This window comes from Rhinichthys klamathensis, unplaced genomic scaffold, assembly GCF_029890125.1.
Source record: "Rhinichthys klamathensis goyatoka isolate OS25496 unplaced genomic scaffold, OSU_Roscu_1.1 h1tg000194l_1, whole genome shotgun sequence".
NCBI lineage: Eukaryota > Metazoa > Chordata > Actinopteri > Cypriniformes > Leuciscidae > Rhinichthys > Rhinichthys klamathensis.
The window spans coordinates 1-25003 of NW_026606720.1; the positions used below are offsets into that span (position 1 = coordinate 1).

General features: G+C 38.8%; 1 protein-coding gene across 3 annotated transcripts in view; it reads left to right on the top strand.

Annotated features, from left to right (window-relative positions):
- The first annotated feature begins 429 nt into the window (after positions 1-429).
- Positions 430-25003, top strand: part of urb1 (URB1 ribosome biogenesis homolog) — a 50851-nt gene continuing 26277 nt past the window's right edge. The window contains exons 1-26 of one of the 3 annotated variants that reach the window (XM_056262547.1): positions 430-662; positions 1186-1325; positions 1790-1941; positions 2164-2293; positions 3199-3295; positions 3377-3462; positions 3538-3663; positions 7322-7446; positions 9701-9896; positions 10062-10199; positions 11305-11478; positions 11567-11675; positions 11764-11889; positions 11970-12082; positions 12247-12366; positions 14211-14327; positions 14990-15128; positions 15925-16095; positions 16323-16522; positions 17064-17276; positions 18081-18254; positions 19674-19939; positions 21196-21478; positions 22478-22739; positions 22847-23045; positions 24765-24942. In XM_056262547.1, the coding sequence (XP_056118522.1) occupies positions 530-662; positions 1186-1325; positions 1790-1941; positions 2164-2293; positions 3199-3295; positions 3377-3462; positions 3538-3663; positions 7322-7446; positions 9701-9896; positions 10062-10199; positions 11305-11478; positions 11567-11675; positions 11764-11889; positions 11970-12082; positions 12247-12366; positions 14211-14327; positions 14990-15128; positions 15925-16095; positions 16323-16522; positions 17064-17276; positions 18081-18254; positions 19674-19939; positions 21196-21478; positions 22478-22739; positions 22847-23045; positions 24765-24942 (4167 nt within the window). In that variant the 5' untranslated portion in view covers positions 430-529. The remainder of the gene's footprint in view (positions 663-1185; positions 1326-1789; positions 1942-2163; positions 2294-3198; positions 3296-3376; positions 3463-3537; positions 3664-7321; positions 7447-9700; positions 9897-10061; positions 10200-11304; positions 11479-11566; positions 11676-11763; positions 11890-11969; positions 12083-12246; positions 12367-14210; positions 14328-14989; positions 15129-15924; positions 16096-16322; positions 16523-17063; positions 17277-18080; positions 18255-19673; positions 19940-21195; positions 21479-22477; positions 22740-22846; positions 23046-24764; positions 24943-25003) is intronic. The other 2 variants (XM_056262549.1, XM_056262548.1) reach the window with 2 other exon arrangements.

A 25003-nucleotide genomic window follows, 5' to 3' on the forward strand; every position in this document is an offset into this window, starting at 1 on the left:
GGTGTCAAATGCCTGTTTCTCCATTGACGGCCATTCAAATATTAAATAAAATAGGCAATGAAATATTAAATGAATAAAATACATAATAGATAAATAATTTTTGCCTTTAAAAAGACGAAATTTTTAAATAACGTTGTTGGTATAACCAGAGAGTTGACGGCACCCATTGACTTCCATAGTATTTTTTTCTACTATGGAAGTCAATGGGGTCCATCAACTGTTTGAGTACCAACATTCTTCAAAATATCGTCTTTTGTGTTCAACAGACGAAAGAAACTCATACAAGTTTGAAACAACTTGAGGGTGAGTACATTATATGACAAAATTAAAATTTTCGGGTGAACTATCCCTTTAACTTATGAATATTAATTAGTTTTCTTGACGCTCTGATGACGCTCTATGATGAACGTCAGCACGTCAAACTTAATATTCATTAGATACGCGTTTCCACGTGTTTTGTCCTTCTATCTCTTCTAGTTTTACACTTCCGCCGTTCCATGTGTATATTTTCGTTTACTGGGATATAACAATGGCTACTAAACGTCAAAATGGGGATCCTCCTGAGTCCGTTACAACACCAAAGAAAACCAAAACACAGGAAAGCGAGTTTAACGGCGCTGTCTTTAAGTCCATGCTGAAGGATTCCTCTAAAGCGATAAAGGGTGAGTGTTTGTCCATCAGCTTACACATGAAAACATGAAAAATCAAATGCTCGATTCGTGTACATTGTTGATCAATAATGTTCTCTAAACGGCAAATATCATGTTACAGTGTTCATCTCCCCAGACTTTTATTTTGTTTTCATATTTTGTTGTGCATGCGTACTACAACTGGTAGCAATTTAAGTCAAAAATACAGAATAATACGAAATTATTACTTAACACAATGTATAAATTATATATCCATTTATTAATACAAGTATTGCATTCATTGAAACTGCTAAATCAAGCAACAGTTTGTAAATGAATGTGTACTCTTTTGATTATTTTCTATAGTTTTGCAATGTAAGTATAAATACCCTGTAGTGTATATACCCTTGTGTGTGTGTGTACATAGGTAGATAAGTTTAGATGCACATAATGTTCATCAATGTCTATATACACATACTAGATTATTTGCATGACAGTGTCTAAGGAAAGAAATGTTATCATGGCATATTAACATGTACTTCTGTAATACATGTAGGTTTGGACACCTTCATAAAAATGGCGAAGAAACTCCCCAGCACTGAACTCTATGATGTAGTCGAGGGATACATCAAAATCTCAGTTGAATGTTCAGAGATTTTCGGATTACTGGAGGAAGAAAATAATTCAGAGTCAGAAGTAAGTCATGCATTAGAATTTTGTTTTGTTTATCTATTTACTTCTGAAAATTAAGAGAAAAAAAGTCAGAATCGCAAGTTATAAACTCAGACTTAAAGTTGTGAGATAAAGTCACAATTACCTTTTTTAATTGCAAACTTAGAGTTGCGTGAAAAAAGACACAATTGAAATTAAAAAAAGATAATTGCAATTTATCTGCAATTTTTTATTTCGGTTTATATCTCACAAATGTAACTTTTTTTCTCGCAATTCTGAGTTTATATTTTACAACTTTACAACAGGAAAAAAGGCAGAATTGTGAGTTGACATCTTGGAACTCTGACTTTTTTTTCTCAGGAATTCAAGATATAAACTCGAAAAAGTCCGATTTGTGTGATAAAAAGCAGACCAGCCAACATTAGCTCTTCTCGCTCCACAAAGAGTGCCGTTTGGCATTGATGAATTGCATGTAATGTGTTTTGCAGCTGACGCTGATATTCCAGAGTCTGGAGATGATTCTGCTGCGCACGGCCAGTGATCTGTCTCAGCTGAGCATGGTGGGCTCCAACATCGTCAGGAAGACCGTCTCCACTCACATCAAACTCCTGCTCTCCTCTCTACATTCTGACAATCACAGGTATTTCTCACGCAAATCCTAGTCTGTGTGATTATGCTTGTTTAACTTTTTCATTATTACACATGAACGATGCCTTTTTTTCATGATCATCTTTGTAGGACAGTATCTTTATTGGTTTTCGGGTACTGATATGCAGTGCATGTTATAACGAACCACTTTTTGAACCAAAGTTTTTGCAAATGCACTTAACGTTGTTTGCGTACCTGTTTTCTTTTTGGACAGGTTTGTCCGTCAGTGTCTGTGTTTGCTGTCCGCTCTGGTGTCTCAGGGTGCGGAGGCGGCGAGGGAGATCTTCGGCCTAATGCAGTTCAGCAAAGGTCTCACTAACCTCGCTCAGAGAAGAGACAAAACGGTAAGTGCTTCACACACTGCAAACTTTACATTTTCATTCATTCGCTTTTATCTAAAGTGTCTTACAAATGTACTTTCTGGACCAAAATAACACCCTCTTTGCCTAATACTAACACTTAAGTCAATTATTTAACCAGGCAATTCAGTCCGGTGAAACACATATAAACATACATTACAATACATATGTATATACATTAAATACACACACATATTCAATTGAAACATTGACAGGCTGTGATAAAAACACTCCCTGTTAGTTTTTTAAATGTCAAAATGTATTTATATAGCATTATTTCATAATACACATGGTTTTAAAGCGGCTTTACTGAAAGTCATGATATTAATATTTATAACAAGTTAATATTCTCATGCCTTATAATCATATTTAGCAGATTAGAGTTGGGTTTACATATATTTTACATTTTCCAATGATACAAGCAATCAAGCTGTTGAGTTTTGCTATATATTATATATTGCTTTACGTAAAAGGGCTGTATGTATGTGGATAAAGTTGGACATATTTATATATTCTAGTTTATATAAAGAGCTGGGCAATAATATAGTTGCATTTGGCTACAAAATCAGGCAGTTGAGATTCGCAATATATTTCACTTTACATATAGTATTTATGTGAAGAGCTTTGCGGTAATACAGTTTAATTTTTGTGATTACATGAACAGTCATACAGATGAGATTTGCTATAATATATGACTCTATTATGGTATATATTGCTGTGCATGAGTATACTGTATGCATGCAAGTAAATATAATGTACAATCAATCCAACTTTAATTTCTCTCGCCGATAGTTTTAATTTTTTGACGATACCAATCAAGCAGTTGAGATTTGCTGTATTGTGTAGTTTGCTTTTTCATGCAGTTGTGTTATTTTGTGTTATATTTCCAGGGAAAGCCAGATGTTAGAATGGCTTACATTCAGTTTGTCCTTTCATTCCTGATGTCTGGAGACAATACAACTATTGGCCAGATACTGGAGACTAAAGGTATCAGTGACTGAATCTGTGTGCGTTATGAATTTTGCTTTTGAGTTGTCTAAAAATAAAAAATTGTCTCCTGCTCTTTAGATTTCTTGTCTGAAATCTTGACCAATGGACTTACAGATGATAGAATATCCATTGTAAACCTGATTCTGTCCACCCTGCAAACCAGAGTAAGACGCTCCCGCACGAATGCCATTTACCACTGTGAGATGCTGTGTATAACTGTGTACTATATGTGTCCATAGGTTGTGCAGAATAAGACCATCACGAAAACTCAGAAAGTGCGTTTCTTCAGTGCTTCTGTACTGAGACAGATAGCCTCCCTCTATAAGTGGAACGGGATTGTGGATGTCAGCATGGATGAGAAAGAGGTGGAGATTTGGACACACTTGCACCCAATCACACCATCTCTGACATTTTAGTCAATATTTATTTTTATTTATACAGTTTCGAGTTACTGGGACAGTGCACATTAATAAACATTTATGTCAATGTGCCAGTTTAGCCAACTTGGCTCATTTTCAACTGTAGTCCTCGGGCAGGTGTAATGTCGGATCAAATACATTAAAACAAATCAACAATACTTATACATACAGTAGACCACATTTCATAAGCATACATAAAGTACATTAAATCATGAAACTTTATGTCTGTTTATGTCTCTAAAGATACAGTCTGCAACACGTCATATACTTGGGCCGTGAAATCGAATCCTGCTTAAAATACCAATCCATTCATTTCTAGGTTTACAATTATCCAATAGATTTGACTGTATTAGAAAGTTAAATATGACTAATTTAAATGACTACATAATATTTTATAGGGATGCAAGGAGACCATTTTTTCAGGACCGATCCGATACCAAAAATTCTGAGTATCGACCGATACCAGCGCAGTTTTTTTTTTTTTTATCAAGTATAATTTCTATAACTTTGTGTGTTGAACTGATAATCATTATTTTGTGTGTTAAACACAATCTACTTAATACAGACAACTTCATTATAAAGAAAAACAACAAATAAAAAAAATATATGATCATAATCTATGACAAAGATGCTATTATGAACTAGATTAGTGGATAATTCAGCAGTAAAATTTAATCTAGAAAATTCACGAGTGCACAATAATTGTATAAAATCTGAACATTTAGTGAAAAAAACATTTAGTGGGGAACAAATAAGAGACAATAAGTGTAGCACGAAATCTGGTAAAACGTTACACATCGCTCTTTGTATTGTTGTAAAATACATTCATGAAAGCCTACTATAAAATTAAGAAATTTTTTAAGTGTATAGCACAGCTGTTTAATGAGTCAGCAACGTATTATAGATAGGACAGAACAAAGAAAGGCTATTAATAATCTTTCATTGCGCAAAAGTATTATAATATGATTATATACAGTGCGGCACACGGCGCTTATGCGCATCCCGAGCGCAGAATGATGCGTCTGAAGCCACATGGAGTGTGCAGCGTCGCATTCGTAGAGGGAAGTTCGGATCATTTTACTGACTCGGATCTTTGAATCTCGTTCATCAAAATGAACGAATCTTTTTTCACGTCATTTCGTTCATTTCAGCAGAATGTATTTAAAATGTTACATGTCAGCCAAATTCCCCAAACACATCAAATGTTGATCGCATTTAGAATAAGAAAAAAATTGCAATGCAAGGAAAAGGCCAAATTATGAGAAACAGAAACAATTAATTAATTTATCTTGGTCTTCAGGCTATACGCACAACTGGCGCTACGTCATTGAATGTCTTTGAACAGATTCACGCCCACTTTTGGGGGAAATAAACTAGACTTCCCATAGACTTCAATACAAAATAGCGTCACAAAACAACGTCCGTACACAGCCGAAAGGCGTGAATAACTTAAGAAATCACTAAGATTAAACATATCAAGTAATTATATGTCCACCCTGTCTGCCATAGAGCGTAAAAGATACATACACAAACTAAATTTGGTCAATTTAAAAACATGTCCCTTCATTCTCCCAGCGTCAAATTGGTGTAACAACCCCACCCAGTGGCCAGAGTCTTTCTTTTACTGTCTATGGTCTTACCCTGACATTTACTCTTATCGTACTTCATCGAGTCACCATATGGTAAGCCAGTGAATGATTTTACTTAGTTTTTGAAAGTAAACGTCTTTAAATGTATATATTTTGTCCTATAATATACATTATAATATATATAACCTCACTGGGTGGGGTTGTTACACCAATTTGACGCTGGGAGAATAAACGGACATGTTTTTAAATTGACCAAATTAAGTTTGTGTATGTATCTTTTACGCTCTATGGCAGACAGGGTGGACATATAATTACTTGACATGTTTTATATAAGTGATTTCTTAAGTTATTTACTCCTGTCGGCTGTGTACGGACGTTGGTTTTTGCCGTTATTTTGTATTGAAGTCTATGGGAAGTCTAGTTTGTTTTCCCCCAAAAAGGGGCGGGGACGAAATTGAAAGTTAAGTTAAGTTAAGTTCCCGGATGTGCCGGTTGTGCGTATGCAGTCTGTCAGTTTACCTCATCTCCCGATCTGAGCCGTTCGTTCATCCCGTAACATCATCATAAACTGAGCTATGCAGTCTGTAGTACCGGATACAGAATTGATTAGTTCACCGGCTTCGGGTTCGAGACATTCGTTAATCACGTGACAGCACCAAATAAGCTGAGCTAGCAGTCGGTACCGGATACAGAATTGATTAGTTTTATCTTTTGAGTCATCGGGTTCGAGTCCTTCATTCATCACGTGACAAAAGAACGAAGAATCAGACCCAAAGACTCGAGAGGTGAACTAATCATTTCTCTCTCTAGTACCGACAGCATAGCCTCTATGGAACTGACAGGAAGAACTAAAGACTTGGACCCGAGCCCGAAGACTCAAGAGATGAACTAATCATTTTGGTTTCCAGTACAGAACCCATAGGATGTTGCGCATGCGCGGTCAACACAAAATGAACGAATTACTCATTTATTGAGCCTTTTCTTTTAACAGTTTTAAATTTCAGTTACTATGCGCGTGAAGAACAATTATAGTGCTCTGACTCTACTCTAGTGTTGTGATCTAACAGACACGTGGGAGAAAGTGATTAAGGTACAGCAATAAAGTCCAGCAAGATAAAGTCATTTTATGCGAAGCCATAGACCTTTATCTACAGATCAAGTATAATAAGAGTAACGTTGAATCATCTTGGAGAGAGTTTCATCGTGTTGACTGTCGTAACCGAACGCGACGCGCTGTTTGATGCCGAATGGAGAATGACTGACAGCCGCAGCGGAGGGAAGAGTTTACGTGAACTTGAATTTAACGACTTAAATATTCATTTCTATCTCACATTATACTATAGAAAGGCTTCAGAACACTTATAAGATAGTGCACGAAAACTTTATGGTGCTTTATAATGTTTTTGTGCCTTTTGTGGGGCTTAACAGTAACACAGAATAGTATAATAGTAAAATGCGCATAGACGCACCGTTATGATGAATGCCCATGCGGCCGCTTCAAATTAGCGCCAATTCGGGGCTTAAATTGCTTAAATGGTGGATTCATCATTATTCTTAATGAAAAACACAACTAATCCTTTGCAGGTTCCTTATTAGCATTGGGTTTAAATCCAAAATTTTGCCAAATAATTTGGCGCTTTCACATTGTGCTTTGAAAGCAAGTCTTCCACCATCGTCTTGTCAGTCAGCTCGCCTCACTCTCGAGATAAATGATATCCGACTCCTGCTGTTGATCTGTGCTGCGACTCTCGTTCGGCTCACGCTGAATTGAGCAGACTCTCTTTTCTGTTGTAACCACGGTTGTAGATGGGAGAAAATATGAACTAATAATCCCATAACATCCATTTCACTCCTTATTATCCAATCAAACTCTGATGTCAAACAAGTCTCGTCCTACATTTCCCACTGAATGTTCTGTTATGCTCAAAGGCGTTACATTACAAATGTTGAACACACTGCCAATGGCTTTTCATATTGTCTAAGTTTTTGTATCCATAATTAACATCTTTTGTAAACAGAAGGATGAAGAGGCAGGGAAGCGTATAGTGAGGGAGCTGGTGCATAACTTCCTGCTGGACATATGCTGCTCTCGCAAACATGGGATCAGCTTTCATGACCCGAGCCTGGGCACCGCTGGAAGGTGAGTCCTTGAGATGCTCATGTTGGCATTCTTGCCGCTGCAATGTATTTCTTAGTTTATTTAACAGGGTCAATGGGTAGTCCACGACTGCCCCAGAATTAGGATAGAGAATAAGCTCTTTAACTAACAGAAGTTTATGAATCTTACACGTTTTGTTCATGATAATCTTCACTAATATACACAACTTTTGAAGCCCAAATACAATTGGCAGAAGGAACAAGTAAAAAAGTAAATCTACATCACACGACTTCACCATCACTAAGCTTCTGACAAGTCTTTCAGTATTTATTTAAGAACAATTTCCCTGAAAATTCAAGTTATAACCATTTGCAACAGTGTGATTATAAACACAATGAGGTTGTGAAAAGACTAGTGAGTAGATGAGATTATCTGATTGGCGTGAAGACGTTTAATGTCCTCTATAACCTCTGTAGTCCCATTTAGCCACTTGTTAAGAAGTAAAAAGCTTTACAGAAATCAAAAGGATGTATTTCTGATGTATTTTATGTCATAGAATAGCATGCAAAAATGTCTTGAGCTTGTGTTAACCTCAGATCTTATGTCAGGCATTTAACCAAAAACCCAATAAAAAACGGGACGACGAAACCAGAAATGCGTTCCTGTGTTTTGTCCTACAAAAATACATTATCCCTGCAGCACTCTATCACCTAAATACAAAATTAGAAATGATCCATATATGTGACCTGATCCAGCAAAATGAGTCACAGTGACCCAAATTTAAAAATTGAGATTTTGGTATTAATGGAAAGGGGAGACCATAAGCTTTCAATTGATATCCTAGTCAAAGTCATACCTTGAATGGTTGTAAAGATATACATATTTGAATTATGGTCGTCTGCCCTCTTTTTCCAATTGAAAACCTGAGAAAATTGCTTTTAAAGTTTTTTGCCCGTTTTTTGTTGATATCTTTCAAAATCCATTACATTTAAAGGGATAAACTATTTATTTTACAGCTTAATTTGACCAAAGACATTAATATATAAATGCTATTAAACCAGGCTGAAGCTCAAATTATTTTAAAGTTTTAAAGTTTTTATTTGAATAAATAATTTAACAGTAGGCCTACCTTTTACAAAAATGTACTAAAATCAGAAAGATTGAACAGAGGTGCTACATTTTTGCTTGAGAGAGAGGGAGGGTGTGTGTGTGTGTGTGTGTGTGTGTGTGTGAGAGAAAGTGAGAGGCAGAGAGACAAGGAAACAGAGATCAAATAATGCTAGTCTATGCAATCATATCTTAGTGTAGGCTAGTTGACAATAACAGCGTAACAAATTCATAACGGAGATAGGCCTACCAACAGTTAAATATTGGGTTAATCAAACACATTGTAATGGATTCTCCTTGCAGATAAATAGCTACACTCATTCACATTTGTCAATCACGTTATGTCAATCACGCTTGCACACTACGAAACTTTCATCCGTTATATAAAAACAATCGTAAGTTTTTCGCATCCGTAGCAAGCAGTTTGAATGGTGTTTTGACAATTCGGAGCCACCGAATCAATACGAAAAAACGCGGACTCAGTGTGCAATGGCCAGGGGGCTTGATGACGCTTTGGCAACTTTGCTCGCTTTTGACAGCGACATTTCTCAAATTAATAATATTTAATCTTTCTGAGGAGATCTGCTAGCTTGTTTATTACACAGAGCGCTCGCTGCGAGTCTGACAGGAGGGTGGCTGGACCAATCGCGTGCCGGTCAGTCGAAACGGCTTCCCATCGACAAATGATCAGCATTTGTGTACATTTTTAAGCTTTTTGATTGGTTCTATACAACGTGTAACACCATTTAAAGAGCAGAGATAGTGACGTTTCAGGGGATACCCGGGAAATGCTCAGAGGTGACGAGAGGAGTTGAGAAAAGCAATGTTCATTTCCAGCGAATTTAGTAAAACTTTGTACACTTTAATAGTAATTTAAATACCTTTACTCAATTATCTGGACTACGAAACTTTGGGAGATTATTTTTGAATGTGTGTTCTTTGAAATTAGCACAAAAAAAAAAATCTATTATTTCATTGTTTTTCCACATAATCGGCCCATATCTTAAAATAGAACGTTGCGACTTCCGACTCATTTCGCCAGATCGGGTCACATATGCTTAAAACACTGTTTTATCAACTTGTGCCAGTAAAATATGACAATACCAGCACAAACGCTTCAAAAATAATCTCCCAAATGAAAAAAAAAAAGATAGACTGTGCCCAAAACACTCACACACTGTATCCCCAGAGCCGGAAACATCGTTCTCCTGCAGTTCCTGGTGGGGCTGAAGCAGGCGACGGAGGACGAGATGGTGGCGGAGCTGGTTGTTAGTGTTCTGAAGGGCAGTCCTGATATACTGACCAGATACTTCAAAGAAACCCAGTTCTCGTTCTCTCCACGAATCGCCAAAGCCTGGCAGGACAACATCACTCTGCTCAAGAAAGTGAGTCTGATTCCTTTCTATGTCTTTTGGTTGCTTTATGTGATTTATGTCATGTGGTGCAGTGCTTTCGTTTCATGTAACAACGGGGAAAATGTACCTCTTAATGATGTTAAGCATTAACGGATCTTTCAGATGCTACTTGCTCAAGGTTTGATGTTGTTACAGATCTATGAGGCTCAGCCGGAGGTGTCCAAGGCTTTCCAGACCAGTGAAATGGTTCCTTTACCTCGACTGCTGGCAATGGTGTTGGTCACGTCTTTCCCTTCAGTGTGCAATAAAGTCTTCTTCACTCAGGGTCTCAATGTAAGTGGTAGATTTAACCAATCACATCATCTGAAGTTTTTGGCTATCCCGTTATTGGGCATTATTAAAGGGATAGTTCACCCAAAAATGAAAATTTCTGCCATTAATTACTCACCCTCATGTCGTTACAAACCCGTAAGACTTTCGTTCATCTTCGGAACACAAATGAAGATCTTTTTAGTGAAATCTGAGAGCTTTCTGTCCCTCCAAAATGACATATTTAAAAGTTTTTTCCTCGAAAAAACATTCGTCATGCCTTAAAATATCTTGAATGTAACTCTAAACCCTTGGCTCATTTAGTATACGCGGTTCTATGAATATGCAAATGAGCCCCGCCTCCACTCACTCACTCAGCTCAGAGATCCACTCGTTGACGATCACACGTTGATCTGATTGGTTACAAGGTAGTTTGTGACGTCAGAAACACCAGTGATTTCAAACCGTGTTTTTGAGACTGTCTTTGGTTCACTGCAGTTTTAAGGAGAAAATACTCAGCAATGCTGTCGACTTATGAATTTGCACATGGTTTGTCTTAAAGCATATTAAAAACACCACATAGACATATAAACAACATTAAAAAGCTTGGTTTTCATTTTTTTTTATGTCATCTTAAAGGGATAGTTCACTTTGAAATAAATTTTTGATATGTTTTAGCTTACCTCAAGGGCATCCAAGATGTAGGTGTCTTTGTTTCCGCAGTAGTTTCAATTTTGATATTTTTAGGTCAAACCGTTCTTGTCTGTCAGTCATATAATGCAGGTCTATGGTCACCACCTCAAAGAGCATGCACAGAGAAGTCCAAATTAAACATGATTTGATGACTCGTAAATGTAAGTACACATTGATGGCCTAAGACACGAAACGAGCGGTTTGTGTGAGAAAACGAACAGTATTTATATCGTTTTTACCTCTTGTAAACACAGCCACGTCCAAGTGATCTGAGGGCGCGGGCGCTTCGGTCTGTGCGTTATAAGAGGTAAAAACTATATAAATACTGTTCGTTTTCTCACACAAACCGCTCAAGGTAAGCTAAAACATATCAAATTAATTTCAAAGTGAACTATCCCTTTAAAATAATCTGAGACATTTCTTCTTCCTCTAATAGATACATAACTTGGTGGTCCAGCACACAACACTTTCCCTCCTGGTGTTTATTCTCAAGCGAGCGCAGAAGAACATTGAGCTCTGCCTGGACAAACCCGCCTGGGAGAGTTCAGACGCTCACAGCCCGGCCGTGATGGAGGAGTTCGTGCAGCTTTACAGAGAGGCGCTCAGCAAGGTGAGGATGGTGGGAAAACAACTGGAATGAAAGGGTTTAAACCGAGGGAATAAAGAAACGATCAGTGTTTATCCTTTTGGCGCCACAGATTCTACCGGACATGATGTGTGTCGTCTCCAACTGGCAGTCGCTCTCAAAAGAGAAGGGAGATGTAGCAAAGACGAAGAACGCGGAACAAAAACAGACCAAAGAACATCGTAATAATCTTTTTTTTTTATTTTTTATGTATAGACTTGCTGTTGTTGTTTCCCACACTGTAAACGTGAAGTGTTGTTTCTCCATCAGCGCGGCAGGACGATGCACAGCTCATTCTGGTGAAAGCTCTTCTGCTCCAGGTGATGTGTTTGTATCAGCGGGTCGTGCCTCACCTCGTCAGCCAGAGCAAATTCGATTTCAGCAAACTCCTGAAAGGTACAGTTGAGAACAGATATAGTGCCTTTAGCTTCTGACCTGCTGTGGAAGGAGTAAGCGACTCATTGAAACGTTTGCAGGCATTGTGACGGAGAGGGGAATGAAACAGGAAGTTCCTCCAGTTCTACAGTATCAAATTATTCAACTGGCTCTTGAACTTCCTGCAAGCAAATTCTCCTGGTTCCGCGTTCAGGTGAGAACTTTTATTCTTGGATGCTGCGCTTGTATGCTAGCTTTATAGTCACATTATTCAGGTTTACGTGACCTTATGTCTTTTCAACAGTTGCTGATGTTTTTCAGATTATGTATTTGGTTTTTCGAGAGTTTCACTTTTTTTCTTGTTTTTTTCCGGCACAGGAACTAGCAGATCCAGATCAAGAGAAAGGAGAGAAATCAGTCTTCTATCTGTTACTTAAGATGTTTGTAAGTTGTAACAGTAGCTACTTGAAGACCTCAACCAGGATGCTGGTCCTAAAGGTGAGTTCAACCGCACACAACAACAGAAGAAGACATACAAAAAAAACCTTTGATCGTTGCTTAACAACCAATAACAAGAATTGTAGATCATTTAATTTATCTTTACATATTTCATTGCAATTCTAAGATCATTTATTATATTGATTATTATTATAGTATAGGTCACCCAAAAATTAGGGCTGTCAGTTAACCGCGTTATTAACGGCGTTAACGCAAACCCATTTTAACGGCGTTAATTGTTTTATCGCGCGATTAACGGTCTTTTTGGCCTAGCAAAGTTTGTCGTTTTTTTCACATGCTTTTGCAACAGGGCGAGGTGCTACGCTATGAAACCCATTCATTTCAATGGCTTGCGCCGCGCGAGGACGTTTTGAAAGCGCAAGCGGATCTAGCTAGACCGTAAACAAAACAACAGGCACGCCGCACACACTTGTTTGGGCTTGCGAGCCGGCCAAATAGTAGGTTAACGTTACGTTTTGAGTGGATGACGAGCGAGAGACGCCGAAATGGATGCCAATAAGATTCTGAATGGAAAGTTTACTTTTAAAAAGTTGCCAAATGGTTCCATTGACAAGACCAAAGTGATCTGTGTGTTTTGTCGTTGTGAACTGAGCTATCATCATCGCAGCACGTCCAGTCTGAAACACCACTTGATGATGGCCAAGCACACACACACACACACACACACACACACACACACACACACACACACACACACAAACAGCTGATGCGAATTCTCCGCCCCCTCGTCAATATCAGGACTTCGTCAGTATTTCTTTCACCCTTTTATTGATGGACAGTGTTACACTGTGTGAGAGATTATTTGCTCCAAGTGAGAATGTGAAATTGGACACAGTATATGCCAATGTTGTTTTCAATTAAAAAAACATTTTCACAAAGCAAGCCGATCCACTTTTCCATGTTGATAAGAGCATTAAAATGAGAAAAAATAATGGGACAAAAAGAAATCAAGAGACATTTATAATAGATAGAAATGTGCGATTAATCGCGAGTTAACTATGACATTAATGCGATTAATCGCGAGTTAACTATGACATTAATGCGATTAATCGCGCTTAAATATTTTAATCGTTTGACAGCACTACCAAAAATAAAAATTATTTTTATTATTTATTATACATCCATGTCGTTTCATGATTCACAATGCTGTTACTCTTTGTACTATTTTTTTTAATACTGTTCAACTATGTAATACTATGTAATGCAACTAGTGAAACAAGACTTTACAGTGTTAAAAAAAGATTAATTGATTTTAAAACTTTGCAAAATCCTCCCAAAAAGTGTTTAAAATGTCAAAAACAAAATGATGGTGTTTAAAAGTAGGAAAAAGTCAAAAGGATAAACAGTGGAGGGGTTTTGCGCAACAAACATATTATTCTGTAAACCGTATTCTGTAAAACAGGCCGCATGGCTTCTGGTTCAGGTGTTTTGGATGTGCTTTGTTAAATATAGCGATGTTTTACTCGAGAGCAAAGATGAGCGTAACAGATGTCCATCACATATGCAGATTGATGCTTTTTTATTTTTCTTCTCACTAAGATTTCGATAATTAAATTGAACAAAACTCCAACGATAAAAAGAACTAGCTAAGTTAGCTGAGTACCTTAAAAGTCCATAGATGCTTCATCCAACAAGAAAGCGGATACAATCAGAGCTGTTCTCCTACTCAGCAATGCTGTCGACTTATGAATTTGCACATGGCTTGTCTTGAAGCATATTTAAAACACCACATAGACGTATAAACAACATTAAAAGCTTGTTTTTCACCACAGGGGGACTTTAAATGGTCTGCTGGGTGCTGATTTGTTGTCCTCTGCTTTCAGGTGTTGAGGGACAGTGGTGTGTTTGAGCACACGTGGAAGGAGCTGGAGTTATGGCTGGACCGTCTGGCACGTTTGGACCCATCCCAGCAGGAGGCCGTTGTTCAGTTCTTAGACCATGTACTGCATTCTGACCACTTTTACTGGGCTTTTTATATAACCGTGTCAGTGTTACGAATGATACTAAGATGATATTTTGTCGATTAATAGCCGAGTGACTCATGATTCATAGTGAGAAAATATTTTGGGAAGGACTTGTTTTTATCCTAATCAAATACATAGCTCATTTTGAAGTGAAAAATATTAATATTAATTTTAGAGTTTTAAAAAAACGTTCTAAAAAGCGGTTAAAATGTCAAAACAAAATTGCGGTGTGAAGTAACAGTAAAGACACTCTAATGCCCTGGTTAATTTTGAGATGTTGTGCTTCCATCATATGTCTATTTTCAGACTATTCGAATGAAAGCGTACAAAAAGTGTTTGTTTTATTACGTTTTAACTATTTGTGTCTAGATTTTAATTGCAATAAATAGGGATGAATTCAGGTTGATTGGGACACTTTTTCCGAGTCAAAAAGTGTCCCAATAAACCAGAACTCACCCTTATCTTTAAAGGCTCAACTTGTAATACAAAACACTTGTCTTAATGTAGCGTGATGAATCAACTGGGGAAGTTTGGTGATATCTGTTACCTGATTCACATACAGGTTATGCTCTGATCCACTTTTAATATGATGCCGTCACCATTACGTGTGATTTGAAGTGGATGTTTTGTGTCGGCAGGTTTTGATGCGCGTGGTGTGTGACCCACACGTGTACACTGAGAAAGCAGCGAGTGCGGTCCAGGAGGCAGCGTTCCTGCAGGCCAATCTGAGCGGCCAGGAGGGGGACGAAGCCAGCATCCCCATATCACACATCGACGGTTAGCTTTACACACATTTTTATATATGCTTCTACAATCTGAGGTCATGCTGGCACTGTTAGGGATGTAAATATGGATTAATCTGGGTTTAATTCTGTCAATTAGTGTTCATCGGAGGGGTCCAAGACCTCAGGACTTTTGTCGCACTTGAACCAGGAATACACACACACACACACACACACAAAATGTAATGGATTCGAGGAGTTTTGAAATTTAAAAAAGTAACAAATCCTTCCCTCGCGGGTCATTTTGACCCCCAAAGGAATGAATGGGATGCGAGGAATGCTTCAGTACACATAGAAAACCCTAAAAATGCTCAAAATTCAAACTAAAAATGATTTAACTTTACCAAACATGATTTTATAATGTCTACAAGTGTATCTGAATGCATACTGATGTCAACTGACTTTAGGACCCAGCGGAACAGTGGCAAGAGTCATGAAATATCATGTTATATAATTTCTTTTCCCACAAGAGGTCGGGAAAGACACCCAATTTAAGATATTTTGAGCTGAATTAAAAGGGTCATGCATGAAATTGTGAGTTATTTTGAATTTAAGTTGAAAGAATGTGAGGAATGTGCTTAAATTACTTTTTATTTATTATTTATTGATCAAATCTAGTAATTTTAAGAAAAAAAAAAAAAGATATTATCAAAATGAAATGAGCTTTCTGTAAAAAAAAAACAAAGTATAATTTTAGGGCTTCGGGTCATTTTGACCCCACGAGGGAAGGATTTGTTCCAGGACGCGAGGGAAGGATGAAGGTTAAACGTGTGTTTTACTCTGTGTTTTAGATGTGCTCGACATGGTGGATGTTATAGTGGAGGGCAGCGAAGGGGACGTTGAAGAGATCGGACCTTCCTTCACCGAAGACATCATCCTCCAGACGTTCCCGTTTAGCGCCATCATACCAGCTGTGCTAGAGGCTCGCAACAAACTGCCAGAGAGTTTTAAAGATGGGAAAGGTAACGTCTCGAATTTGAAGGTCAGCGTAAAGTGTTCTTATTTTGCCTTCTGAGAAACATCAGTGAACGGAAGTAGCTTCTGAAAGGCAGTACTAGGTGAAAAAACATGATCTTTAAACAAAATAAGAAGTCGGCTTCATTCATCCTGTTCAAAAGTTTTCACCCCCGGCTCTTCATGCATCATATTTCCACGCGTTCGTGTGGCTGATGCTCTGTCTGTTGTGCAGGCGTGGTGTACGAGTACATGGCATCAGTCCTGTGTGATGTCCTGCACTGTCAGAGGGACCCGCTGGCTCTGTGTCTGACCCTCCAGCACTACGATGAAGAGCTCAACTCATCAGAGTCTTCATCACCTCCTCACGCCTCTGTCCTCACCTTCTACCACTACTACTCACAATGGCTCCCCAAAAACACACGCAAGACACTGGTACAACTCATTAGGGGCCAAGCACCTAAAGTGCAGTGCAATTGTTAGCCTTTATCTTCTGTTGCTGCTGCTTCTTTTGAGCGTATGGAAGCTTGTAAACCCGTACAAAGGAAACGTTATGAAATTTGGCACACAGATGAGGACAGTCTGTTATCATAGCAAATTTGCTGTCTCTGGTCTTGATAGATTCCTTGGTTCACGCGCAAAACAGTAATTAAAAACTACTTGAACTACATGAACCTAGACTTTTGGTCCAATTCTCACTAAATATGACTCTTCAGACCATGTCAGCAAAACGTTATATATATATAATGTTGGTTAGTAGGTAACACTTTAGTTTAGGGTCCAATTCTCACTATTAACTATTCACCTAGAAATATGCATGCTAATAAGCAACTAATAATATAACTAATGTTGTGAAATGGAATATTATAGTAAAGTGTTACCGTTTCAAATTTAGGTAAATGCTTCTTATATAAATGGCTGTCTGGAGTTTCAAAGCTCATTTTTTTCCTGATTGCCTTGTCAATCTTTCCCACAGTTCATGACTGAAGACTTCGGTGAGGATCGATCTTGCGTTGGTTTCACCGCTCTGCTGAAGGCCGTCTATAGTGAAGGAGCAGATGCTTTCCTACGGGACTCTTTTGAGGAGGCAGCACAGGACGCTCTGTCCTCTCTGGATGTGTCCCAATTCCCAGTGGCTGTCAATCAAGTGCTTCTCTACCTCAGACACTTCGTCGGCACTTTCAATTCGGTATTGAGCCATTCAAAAATATATATATGAGTGGTTTCTGTGAACTAAAACTAAAAACTAGGCATATTGTGTCCGATTCAAGATTTTAAAGGGATAGTTTACACAAAAAATAATATTCTGGCATCATTTACTTTTCATTACCCTTTACATTTCATTACCCTCGTGTTGTTCCAAACTTTGACTTACTTTCTTCTGTGGGACATAAAAATATATTTCAGAGAAGGTTGGTAACCAAACCATTTTGCTGAGCATTGACTTTCCATTTTATGGTAAAAAAACCCCCAGATATTTCTCAAAATAATTGATGTTCCACATAAGAAAGTAATGAACAACACTTCAAGGTGAGTAAATGGTGACATAATTTTCATTCTCCCTTTAAAGTTTCAGAAAACTATACTGACATCTAAAATGATTGATTTTCTTAAATATGTTTCATATTAGCTAGTAAAAAAAAAGCAATGAATCCCTGAATATACACTACCAGACAAAATATTTTTTACTGTTTTTGAAAAACATCTCTTATGCTCACCTAAACAGTAATATTGTGAAATATTATTACAATTTAAAAGAACTGTTTTGTATTTTAAAATGTAATTTATTCCTGTGATCGTCAAAGCTGTTATTCCAGTCTTCAGTGTCACATGATCCTTCAGAAATCACTCTAATGATGATTAGCTGCTCAGTTATTATTAGTGCTTATAATTGTTAAAGTTTTGAAATATTACCTTAAATCTCGGAAGTCTGAGGGGTTTGTCTGAGGAGAGAGTCCGTGTCCTGAATGATGTTCACTGTGTTGGCCCGCAGCTCCCCAAGGAGACGGCAGCCGAGGTGTTGGGTCGTCTGATGGCAGTGCTGAACTCTCTCATCCTCAAACTGCTGAGCGCAGAGACTCAACCCGAGTCCGCGGGACAGCCGGACGAGGGGGACCTGTTTTTGGACACAAACCATCTCCCTGCGCAGAACATTGATAAGAAACAGGTAGCCAGCCTTGATCTTAATGTTTGGTTTTAATTTAAAGAAATATCTTGAGTTATTTCAGAAAACGTATTAATTAAGTAAAATCAATGCGCGATTAATTAAAATAAGACTGTAATCGCATATTGCTTAGTATGGTTATCAAATCGCAAAGGCTGTGATTTAATTAAATATATGCGCTGCGTGTTTCGGAGTGAAGCGCGGGACTGTTCATTTACTTGTGACAGGAGAGAAGCTTTAAAGGGCTCCCTGTGCTTTTCCATGAAATGGAAATGATTCCCCCTTCTATGTGAAGCGCTTTGAGTGTCCAGAAAAGCGCTATATAAATGTGATGAATTATTATTTTAGATTTTTTTTATGTGTGTTTGTAGGGATATTAAATTATTGTATACAATTAATTGTAATATTAGTGTTATGATTATTTTTTTATAGATAGATAGATAGATAGACGATTATTGTTGTTATTAATATTATAAAGCCATATATAATCACAAAATTATAATACAATATAATTGTGCAGCCCTACAAAAAAGCACAGCAAACCTGTATCAAGTAGGCGTCGAGGGGCCGCATTCATATATTTGCACATTTATTTTTGTGTTTTCGCTTTTTTTTTTTTTTTTACACAGGAAAAAAAATATTATGACAGAACAACAGAACATTTGTTGGGCAAATGGCAGTCAAATTTTTTTTAATCAGAAAAATCACAATTCGATTCCCCCTCACCCCCCAATATGGCGAATGTAGGAATCGAGTCCAGAAACCTTACACTGACTACGTTTACATGCAGCCAATAACCCGTTCAAAACGCACGGCCATGTAAACACCGGCAAAAACCCGAATATGCTCATATCCCGGATTTTAAAAACCGGGATATCATACCTGGGGTACCCCTTTTCTAACCCGAATTTTTGGTCATGTAAACGCGCATCGGCATATCCCCATAGTGATGTGTGTTCTGCGCATGTTCTATTCGCAGGGAATCTTGGTCTTTTGAGTAGAGAAACTTCTCGGCGCATACAAAAACCTGCGTGCAGCATACCGGAAGTAAACATGGCGAGACGCAGCACAGCATACTTTTGGAGCGAGGTCAGTACCAGCACCAAAGGCGATCGCTATCTGCCCCGAACTATTCATTATCCGCGTGCTGCTGCTGTTGTTGTTGTCTTTGGATACAGGAAGAAGAATCGGAAATGACGCATATTGCGTCTTAAGGTTGTCCGTACGTCTTGACGCTAACCGTGCGTCGCCGTTTACATCGGGATATTGCAATTCCATGTATACAGGAGAAACTCTCTCTGCTCACGCATGTAAACGGGTTATTCCTAATGTTTCAGAAACCCGAATAGTGACCTTAACCCGACCATAACCCGAAAATTGGCTGCATGTAAACGTAGTCATTGTTTCTCCTCTGCTCTCCAGATCACACTGGCTGTCCTCAGATCAGTGTTTAAACACCCCGCAGTGGAGCAGTGGTTCCTGGCTCTGGAGCTGAGCTGTTTCCCTCCTCACAGTCTGAATCCAGTGAGACTGAAGCGTCTGTGTGCGTGTCTGAGCGAGAGCACGCTCACCCTGCTGGAGTCCAGCGCCGGCGCGCTCAGAGACCTGGACGCCCTAGAGGTCGCGAGCTCATACCTGACCGCCGTGCAGAGAGCCGTGCTCACAGAACTACACCGCAGGGGAAGCAAGTATGTCAAAACATGCGCTTTCTGCTAGGTTAAATACTATTTAAAAGAATGGGTATCTGTTTACATTCTATTTTACAGTACAATTAATACTACTTTGATATTAAAGGGATAGTTCACCCATCAATTACACACCTTCATCTTGTTCCAAACCCATAAGCGTTCATCAAATGTTTGTTTTGTGTCACGCAAACACGTTTCATTGAGTGAAATAAAAGCGAGCGCTGAATGTTCAAAGTCAAAACGTTAAGCGGTTGCTCATGATCTATTGTTTGCTCTATTTTCAATTAAAAGTCCTGCATTATGCTTAAAATACACCCAGTAAATAAGGTTTTACAAGTATCAGCACAGTAATATGTGTGTTGCCTATTGCCTTTCTTTATGAGCAAAATCCAATATAGATCAACCTCTAATTCGTATGTATTGATAAATTAGTACATAAACCAATTTGAATACACACACAGTATATATTGAATAAAACTTGTATTGAGTATTTAAACTAGCAGTTACTCTGTTTTGAAGTAAACCTGTTTAATAAAGGAAAAGAATCTGAGATGCATGATTTATTTAGAAATGATGTGGGTTTGTTCTGTATGGACATACGGTGTTAATTGTATTTGTGCAGGTCTTAAATCTAAAACACTGCAGAGGCTCTGCTTTATGAACATTTTGAAGTGTCAAAGTTTTAGTTGTGTGGACTTTTGAGGGAGATCTTGTTTCGAAGATGAACGAGAGTCTTATGGGTTTGAATTGCCAGTGATTTTTTTAGATTTGTTTAATTTAAAGTAATCCCTTTAAGTTTGACTTTTTGTTTTGAATCACAGATTTTCACAATAGAATAATAGCATACCTCTTACTATATATTGCATAGTTAATTAAAAAAATAGTATGTAATACAGTACACATTGTGCAACAATAGACCTCACTACAATTCAGTGGCGCCCAGTTATCATCTCATTTGCATTTGTATTCAAATTTACAAAAAATGGTGCATAATAGTCTATCAAATGAAGAGGCGTTAAAAATCATGGTTGCTGTACTTCTAATTCATTCATGACACTAGAAAGGAAGTGTCGAGTTGAGTGTGTTGCATTATGGGATGTGATATTCAGCGTGCTGTAGTTGTGTAATGGCCATTTTGGCATTCGTAGTGGGTTTTCTGGGTATTCCATGTATACACAAGTCAAAAATAGTATGAGCGAAATGCAGTGTAGTTTTTTTGTTTGGTGCATCACTGAAAAATCCCTTTTGGTCTTCAGAAGTTGTCCCAGAAAGCAGTCCCTCTGTGTCCGAGCGCTGCTGTCTCTGCACGACTTCATGGAGGCGTCCAGCCTGACGGAGGTGGTGTCCGCTCTGCTGCTGCTCCCTCAGAAGAGCCTGGTGGCCCCTGAGAGCCGGCTGAGCGTGTACGGGCACGCCGTGCTGAAGCTGCTCTCTGAAGACCACAGCAGATGTGTGTCTCTGTCCCAGGCTCACCTCAGAGGTCTGGCTGCTCTCCTCACGCCCTGCCAGTGTGTGCCGCTCGAGGACTTCCTGCTACAGGTACACACCACGGGGAAACTTCACACTCAAGGGGCCGATGTAATCACTGCGAAGTTCTTCACCTAGGGGTAAAAATGTTCATTTTTTGGGTGAACTATCCCTTTAAGCAAAGAAGATTTTCACGTCAAAAGCCCTATTCGGACGGGACTAGTTTAACATGGAGAGGCGGGGTAAAGTAATTATCACCAGAGCTTCTCTGTGATTTTAGTCCCGTCCGAATGTGCATCTCAGTGATCATTACGGACAATGTCAGTAAAGATTACAGCGACTTTTACCTTCAGTAAAAAGGTCCGGAAAAATGACCTAATCCCGTGCGAATAAACCCGCTGTAAATATTCCATAATTTCCTAATTAAAAGTAGTTTTCCGCAGTTTTTCAAGTATGAAGACGCTTGATAAAGCATTTAGTTGAGTTCTAGATGCTGGGACAAGTCTGTGGCAAAACTCAAGTGTTTTCCACACCATTCAGATCAGAAAGAAGATCGAAAGCACTTGTTAGAGGCACGAAACTTCTTTTAGCGTTAGGTAAGTGCCTATTACCAACACAATCCAATCTGAAGTTAATTAATACATCGTTCGACTAGACAATAACTGTTTTATATATATAAATATAGGTTATATGTGTTTGCACACGTGATTGAGTTACCCCTCCCACTTCTGCTAGTTTCACTGAGATATCTTATCCCGTGCGAATTGGCCAATGATATTACAGACGCCCTGTGGTAAAATTACATTACTCCATCTACCCTTGTTAAACTAATCCTGTCCGAATAGGGCTAAAGAAGTAAGAGCCACACGTACTTATTACGTAATTGGTAGTTTGAAAGTGTTTACCAGCTTGGCAAGCCATTTCAAACCTTATTTTGCCTTATTTTGTTCAAAACCAGTTCGTTCCACGATTTTTGCTTTAAGTATATCGAGGGCCTTCAGAGTAGTGATAATGCGCCTGCAGATGCCATTGTCTTTTTGCACACTCTCTGTAAAAAACGTCTCTCTCTAGGTGCTGTCCCGGGAGCCAGGCACGGCCAAACTCATTCAGACGGAGGTTCTCCTGCACTGCATCCAGAGAGAGAGTCCTTCAGCCCAGGCCATTGGGGCCGTCCTCCTGCAGAACTGCTCCACACACGTGCTCAGCTTCGAGCTCTGGTGCCTGGAGCCGTCTAACCTAGCGCAGATCAGCTCCCGAAGCAGCGGCTTCTTGTTCCTACTCGACGCCTACTTGAGGAGAGCCATTAGTGATGACCCCACCCGCCCTAAAGACAGTCAGTGTTGCTGCTTTCTTTGCAGAGGCTCAAATAATGTTGTTCGTGTTGAATTTGACACGCACATACAGTAGGTTTCATGTCGTCTTGTCTATCGCTACATACAGTTCATAAATCAGTCCTGAAGGCCCTGAAGAAAGCTTTGCTGTCTGAGCTGTGGCACGCGGTGCAGCGAGGGGAAGTTACGAGCGACCTGCATGTGGACGTCCTGTCCGGTCTCATCCGACTGGCTGCTGGGAACGCCGACCTCACTCAACTCATCAGAGATCTTCCTGCCGTCCTTCAGAAACCAGACAGTCATCAAAGGTAAACTCATGGCAACACTTTACAACAAGGTTCATTAGTTAACATCAACTAAAGGCCTGTTCACACCGGGACGAATTTCGCGCGTGATATTCGCCGACGTTTAGCGCCTTGTGACTAAACAGGGTGCCAATGTGAGTGTGCACACCGAACACAAAAAAACGGGTTGAAAAACGCTGGCGAATAACGCGCGCCGATATTCGTCCCGGTGTGGACGGCCCTTAAGAATGAACAATGCTTTTTTGGCATTTATTAATCTTAATTTCAACATTTACTAATACATTGTTTAAATCAAAGGTTGTATTTGTTAACATTAGTTAATGCACTGTGAACTAACATGAACAAACAATGAACAGCTGGATTTATATTAACTAACATTAACAAAGATTAATAAATACTGTAACACATACAGTGTATTGCTTATTGTTTGTTTATGTTAGTTAATACATTAACTAGGGCTGTCAGTTAAACGCGTTATTAACGGCGTTAACGCAAACCCATTTTAACGGCGTACATTTTTTTTATCGCGCGATTAACAGTCTTTTTGGCCTAGAAAACTTTGTAGTTTTTTTCACATGCTTTTGCAACAGGACGCGGCATGCGCGGCGCTACGCTATGAAACCCATTCATTTCAATGGCTTGCGCCGCGCGAGGACGTTTTGAAAGCGCAAGCGGATCTAGCTAGACCGTAAACAAAACAACAGGCACGCCGCACACACTTGTTTGGGTCTGCGAGCCGGCCACGTTTTGAGTGGATGACGAGCGAGAGACGCCGAAATGGATGCCAATAAGATTCTGAATGGAAAGTTTACTTTTAAAAAGTTGCCAAATGGTCCCATTGACGAGACCAAAGTGATCTGTGTGTTTTGTCGTTGTGAACTGAGCTATCATCATCGCAGCACGTCCAGTCTGAAACACCACTTGATGATGGCCAAGCACACACACACACACACACACACACACAGCTGATGCGAATTCTCCGCCCCCTCGTCAATATCAGGACCTCGTCAGTATTTCTTTCACCGTTTTATTGATGGACAGTGTTACACTGTGTGAGAGATTATTTGCTCCAAGTGAGAATGTTAGTGTGAAATTGAACACAATATATGCCAATGTTGTTTTCAATAAAAAAACATTTGCACAAAGCAAGCCGATCCACTTTTCCATGTTGATAAGAGCATTAAAATGAGAAAAAATAATGGGACAAAAAGAAATCAAGAGACATTTAGAATAGATAAAAATGTGCGATTAATTGCGATTAAATATTTTAATCGTTTGACAGCACTAACATTAACTAATGTTAACTAATGAACCATATTGTAAAGTGTTACCAAACTCACCACTCTTTTTGTCAAACTAAACCATATGTATAAAATACATATATAAAGCAAATAATAATTTTAAAAAAGTATAACAATTATCGAAATATCAAATCTGAGGTTGTTACTAAACATTTATAATTTTATACTAAAGAATTAAACATTTTTGGTCAAAGGGTTCATCTGACAAAAAAGTTGCACTAATGAAACAATACCTAATTGTAAACAGCTAGATTTAAGTATTTACCATTTTTAGATGATTAAAAAATGCATTCATTAAAAAAGAGACCCGTGGAAATGATTCAAACTTCCAGGAAGTTTAATAAGTTTAAATATTTGACATCCTACTTTAATAGTTGTGGTCTTGACCTGAAGCTTGATATGCTGGCACATCTGGTTTCAGGTGGAAGCTGGCAGACTGCGTCAGTGAGAAGCTGTCTGATAGTGCAGAGGAGCTGTGTCAGTGGAGGACGTGTCTGCTTTCGGCCGCTCTCCGCTGGCTGGCTGCTGCATATAAAGAGCAGAAAGACCCTCAGTCCCTTCATGAAGAGACCGTGCTGACAAGACTCGAGTCACTCCTGGTGGGTCCAGTATCATCACTGTCTTCTTAAGCCTTGTTTATACTCGACGCGTCCGCAAGAG